Raw genomic sequence first — 6000 nt, 5'->3', positions numbered from 1 at the left:
CAGCCGTGAGTGGCAGAGCACCTGCAGCCCTGAAGGCTCTAGTGTTGGCGGTCATCCTCCTGCAGGCAGTTGTGCTTGCAGCCACAGAGCAGAAACCAGCTGCGCTTCTTCTTGTGTGGTCAACTAAAACTAGGAGGGAGTTTTGTTTGTTATTTCTTGCTAAACATTTAAGCCTTGTTTTTATTCGTCAACTATAACAGACATTCACGCAGTTTTCCTCAGTGTTTTTATAACATTGGTGTCGTCTTGTTTCTTCATGGGAAAAAGTGGCGTTGAGCAACATATTTCGTCTCATCTGAAGAAATCAACTCTGGAGTCTATCAACGTTATTATTGAGAGGGTCTTGTGTTAAACACGATTAAAACTACGACTGAAGTCCTCCACACTCTGCCACTGTCAAACCCACGCAGCACTAGAGATGGAGACGGCGCCGTCATGGACTCATCATATCTGTGTGTGCAGGTCCAGTGGTGCGAGTCAGTTATCTCCCATCCCTACTGGGGACCTTTCCACCAGACAACACAAACCCAGGCCTCCGTTTCAGGAGGAAAACATCAAATGATCACTGGGTCATTATAACTGAGAGTCCTGGTTCAGGTGAGCCATGTGTTTTGGAGGGTTAGGTTTAGGGGGAGAGGCTGGGGAAAGGGTGATGGTCATGAGAGGACCAAAATGTCCATCCAAAACAGCCAAAAGTCTCTTCACCATCTCTTGGAAACAAGTGTGAGCAGTTTCAGGCGGCAGAGACACACAAGATGTGGGTGAGCGGCCCAAGATCCAGCTGAACATGAAGTGTGTTGCGTTTCCTTCACGGAGAAAGTTGTTTCTGCCTCAGAAAACTACTCGTCTCTCTTTTCAACTCTTCCATTGCCTGAGCGAGCTCACATTTCATGCTACACCGCAGCAGTTGAGCAGGTGAACGGTTTAAAGCCTGGACTCATCAGACGTTTCCATAACTGGAGTCCTGCTGCTGGAGTCCTGGAGGAAGAGTTGGTCGACTCTCCGGAGCACTGAGGGTTTGACAAGCGACTGTAGTGACGAGCGCCCTCTGGTGTTTCATGAGGGGGGAGCAGTGAACGTCATCAGTAAGTGACCACGCCCCGTTCTCGTGTAAAAAAAAACCCCGAAAAACTAATTAACAAATGTAACGAGAAATACGTCACTGCATTATTTTCACAACCATATTAAAAATATTCATACAGGAAACAATTACATCTGTTTATGTTTTTACTTTTCACTACTACTAATTTTTCTTCAGGACCTGTATGTCTCCAGGACCCAGAGACGTGCAGGTGGGATCAGAGCCGACCTTTCTCACCCTGGACATGGACTGTTTGTTCCTCTTCCCTCTGGCAGGAGGCTACGGTCCATCCAGACCAGAACCTCCCGTCACAGGAACAGTTTCTTCCCCTCAGCCATCAGACTGTTGAATTCGTGATCAGCCTTTGATTGTTTGTGGGTACTATATTTGTTTTTTATTTTATTATTTTACAGCACTTTAATCCAAAGCATTTTCCTAGTTGCTGGGATCCCCACTGACCATGGCAATACATTTGATTCTGATTCTGATGTTTTCCCTTTTGCATACACACCCTGCAGCCACCGTGACATGGTATCATCATCATCATCATCATCATCATCATCATCATCATCATCATCATCATCATCAGGTCTGGAATTGACTGACTCACAAGAAAGGAAGTAAACACGGAAAAGTGGAGGAACAATTGGTTTTTAGAGCTTCTGTTTTTCCGTCGACAGGTAGCGCCAGCAGTCCAGTTCTTTCATTGAGAGCACGTGATGATGGTGTGACTTGTCACAGGTCCTCAGGACAGTGAAGCGCAGAGAAGGGCCACCAGCTGAACCTCCGTGTAGCCTGAGGTGCTCAGAGCTGTCCAGGTGCCTGTGGAGCTGGAAGACACTTCAAAACACTGTCAATATTCCAGCTGAAATCCTCCATACACGATGTGTTGTCTGGGTACTGGATCCAGGCCACACTATCCATTTTTGGCTTCTTTTTTCCTCTTCAACACTGGAATAAAACATTTCTGAAATTAATTGACTAGACTTTTAGTTATTTAATTCTATTTATAAAATGTGACTCAGGATCTGCATGTAATTTCAGTCCGCACAAAACATAAATAGTGATGGGCAGATGAAACTGTGTGCCCTTTGTCTGAGCTCAGTAGGTAGCGCTCTTGGCGCTTAAAATGATTGGAGGGCTCATTGAAATGTTTATAGAATCCAGCGATTTTAATGTCGACAGTGCCACCTGGAGGCCTCTGAAAAGGAGGGCACTGTTTCATGAAGCCTCATCAGCCCATCACCAGTCAGACGTATGTCTTGGTTTTGACATGGACCAACGTTTCCACCTCACTGGTGTTACACCTGTGGCAGGAAAGCTTCCAACATGGCGCCTGTACTCGAGAATTCTCCTCGTGTTTCTACATCCAGCATCTCAGCACCTTCGTCCCACCGAGAGGCTCCAGTCACGACGTGAGACGTTTGACAAGCAAACGCTGTTGCGGCCATCCGTCAGCAGGGGGCGTCAGCGAGCAGCCCCTCCAGTCACAGCGGGAGGAGGCGGGGTGAGCGGAGACAGTTTCACCGGACCGGAGCGGAGGAATGCACGTGAACCCCGCCACTCACTCAACACCGACCTGAAGATGCAGCGTCACCACCACCACCACCACCACCGCCGCCGCCGCGGGGCTCGGCCGCTGACCGGGGATCGCTGCGCCGCGCGGGGACGTCGCTAACGCGCCTGAAGGTGAACTTGTGTTGACGAGCTGCAGCCCCCCGAACCCAGAGCGCGACGGAGGAGAAGATGCTGAGCCGACTGATGAGCAGCAGCATCAGGAGTCTGGACCGGGAGTGCAACTGCACCGTCAGGCTGCTGGACGACTCGGAGTACACCTGCACCGTCCAGGTCAGTGAGCTCTGCGGGGGTTCCTGTGGCGGTGCGCGCGAGCCAGACCCGCAGTGGTCAGTCACATCCCGTCTGGACCGTGGTGCGTTCACGGACCGCAGAGTGGTGAGGTGAAAACCGAACCCCATTTAGTCAGCCGCCGTTCACTTCTCTGTGATAAAGCGGTGAAGTCAAATGTGGTGCCTCGGGATGAGGAACGACTGCAGCTGCTTTTATTTATTTATTTATTAGATTTTTTCCACCACTTTTTGAATTCGATCGTATTCAACATATCATAATAGAAGCGCAATATACAAATGGAAGAAAAGGATTTCTTTATTTTAACGGGATCCTGTCGTTGCTGAGAAAAGGCTGGCGTATTAAGACCCTGTAAATGTTTCATTGGCATGTTGTTATGGGTGCAGTTGCTCTATTTTTAGGGTGCATGTTGTGGGTCCAATTATTTGAGACGCTGTTAATTGTTGATGCTCTTTGGCTTCTTCTACATTGAGCATCTAAAAACAAAACCCATCTTCAGAGCAAAACACTGGCGGCAGTTCAGATTGTTTTCAAACCCTGTTGCTGTTTAATCAAAGTGGTTATTTTGTCTGACGATGATTGGCGGTTAATGTTTTAAAGTTTTATATATGTGTTGACACTGGTGGCCGCCAGAGGGTGCTGTGGCTACAGAACACTGCCCATTAAACTCTAACTGTTCAAAAGTGTTTACCAGAATGGCATCAGCTTAGTTGCAGTTGTTTCTGCCAGCTGGCTTCTTCAAGCTTCTTTCTGGTGCTTTCCTAAACGGCAGCAGAGAGATCTTGACCTGATGAGGATCGTCGTCTCCTCCACTGGGTCACAGAGATGATGATTGTGTGCGTCTTACTGATGTGATGCGCCACACGGTCACAGTAGTTAGAAACCAGTTTGGCTAAAAGTTCACCTCAGTGTTCCAGTGAAAGGAAGAGCTTCACATCTTCTGAGGAGGCCTTCCTGAGTTCATAGTGAACCTCATGTGCTAGTCAGTCCCTCCAGGATTTCACAGCATTTTTAGGATTGTGGGAGCCAAAAATGCCTGATTTTGCAGTAGATTTTCTTTTTTTCAATTTCAGTGAAAGTTGCGATCATTTATGATTCCGGACCAACATGATGGGAAATAAGGAGCTTTGCCAATGAGCATGTGAAAAACTATTGGTGCTCTCTACTACCGGAGCTCCTCACAAGGACACAGCAGGATGGAGGTTCGGATGGGCGGAGTCTGATAGGTAAAGGTGGGCGGAGTGGTTCAGAGGCTCATTCAAACAGTAGCTGCTGATGTGTTCCACAGGGTCGGGATGTTTGTTTACGTCCGCCCCCTATAGCGTAGTCAGTTCCGCTTTTGACTTCCCTCTGTTCTACATTTCCTTCATGGGAATCTGAACATTTAGGATTCAGGATCCGTCACGTCTGAATTGCGACCCTTGGTGGCAATATTTGTGGGCAAATGTGAGCGTTTGGCGTCACACATGACAGAGCAGTGTCCAGCAGGTGGCCCTAGTCTGGTGTTTCAGGCCTTCCCTTGCTGCGCGGTGACCTAATACTAGCTTCCTCCTGAGCATCCAGCCCAGTGTCACACGACCTAATCCATAACTTGCTTGCCTCAGAAACATAAGAGCTCAGTCATCTCATGAGAACTTCTCCACATCAGTCGAGCGTGTTGGTGTTCAGTTAGCTAGCCTTCGCTTCCACCCACATGCAGCCAGGAGGAAGTGTTCTACGCCCTCTGATTTAGGAATCTATTGGGCTTCTGGAGTGGCAGAGTGAGAAGGTGTTCCTCTAGCCAAGAACTGATTTGGAACATTGATGCTTGTCCCTCAGTGTGTTGTTCACTTACCCACGTCCATCAAGCATCAGGAGGTCATGTGACTGTGTGGAGACCTGACTTCATGTGGACCAAAGGCAACTTGAGAAGACGTTCCTCTGACCGTTGTGCTGAGAGACCGTTCTGCCTTGGAGGTTTGTGAGAGAAGTTGAGGCGGCACCACAGAAGGAGCGTCACCACCTGCTCTTCTCTGCGATCTGACAGCAGAAGCAGCTCAAACCTTTAAAGAAGCAGAGCTGAGGGGACGATTAGAGCCAGACGACTGGTGTTTCCTCGCCTCGTGTTTGTCACAGCGGCCTCTGAAGTGACGTGGGAAATCTGTCGTCCAGAGAGGGGACGGCGAGAACCAGCATCATCATGGAGGCGCTGTGAACAGACCCCTGGAGTGTCGCTGGGTAGTTGATTCGCCTCATGTGTTCACTGTGACGTTGGCTTTAATAAGTCTGTGGTTTGAGCTCGGCCAGTGACAGTGGCACGAGGTTGTGTTCAGCCATGTGCCCAACACAGGAGGACTCAGGACTCTAGACTCAGAGAGTCTCAGCAGTCCATTTACTTCTCGAGGACAAAAAATACTCTTTTGAAGACAGCAATGTCCGCATTTTGGCAAAAGACGACCCATAAACACATTTGTTCCTCTGTTGCATTTCATTTTCATGTTTTTAAATCTCATATTTCTATACCAATAATGCGGTTGATTATACTTTGCAGTGACTTTAATCCAAATGTTTAGCGCTGATCCTATTTTAAAAGTCAGACATAAATATATATATATATAATATGAGCAGTTTCCTGGAGCATCAGTGGACAGTAACTAAATCAACAGGTGGTCAGGTGTCCGTTTGTGAGGTTGGAATCTGAGTGGACTGTGAATGATCAAACATGGAAGGGCAGAGTCGCCGGTGTGGTCCACTCAGACGAGGCCAGTGTTGCTGCGTGGAGCTGTGACTCACCCAAGTGCCTGGCCGAGACGCTGCCGTCAGGTCCTGGAGACTTGAGTTGTCTCCGCAGACAGACGCGCTCGGGGGACCAAACAGTTGTTCCTCCCCTGACCCTGGACAATATATCCATCAGGTATTGAACCGCGGCTGAATGATGGGGCATCGGTAGTGTGGGGAGACGCACCTCGCCATGGTGAGTCAGAGCTCTGCTCCTGGCTCAGAGTCAGCTGCTGCTCAGAGCCACTAATGAAATGAGGCTGCGACGTCCGAGGCTGCGGTCGCAGGCCGCGCTG

At 48.9% G+C, this 6000-nt stretch overlaps 1 protein-coding gene across 1 annotated transcript in view; it reads left to right on the top strand.

Moving 5' to 3' along the window:
* Window positions 1-2632: 2632 nt before the first annotated feature.
* The window catches only part of frmd5b (FERM domain containing 5b), a 46773-nt gene continuing 43405 nt past the window's right edge, over window positions 2633-6000 (top strand). Inside the window, exon 1 of the mRNA XM_053865656.1 lies at window positions 2633-2929. Coding sequence (XP_053721631.1) covers window positions 2828-2929 — 102 coding nt within the window. The 5' untranslated portion in view covers window positions 2633-2827. The remainder of the gene's footprint in view (window positions 2930-6000) is intronic.

This window comes from Synchiropus splendidus, chromosome 5, assembly GCF_027744825.2.
Source record: "Synchiropus splendidus isolate RoL2022-P1 chromosome 5, RoL_Sspl_1.0, whole genome shotgun sequence".
In the NCBI taxonomy this organism is placed as follows: Eukaryota; Metazoa; Chordata; class Actinopteri; order Syngnathiformes; family Callionymidae; genus Synchiropus; species Synchiropus splendidus.
The sequence above is the reverse complement of the archived record's forward strand: the minus strand, read 5'-3'. Positions and strand labels throughout refer to the sequence as shown.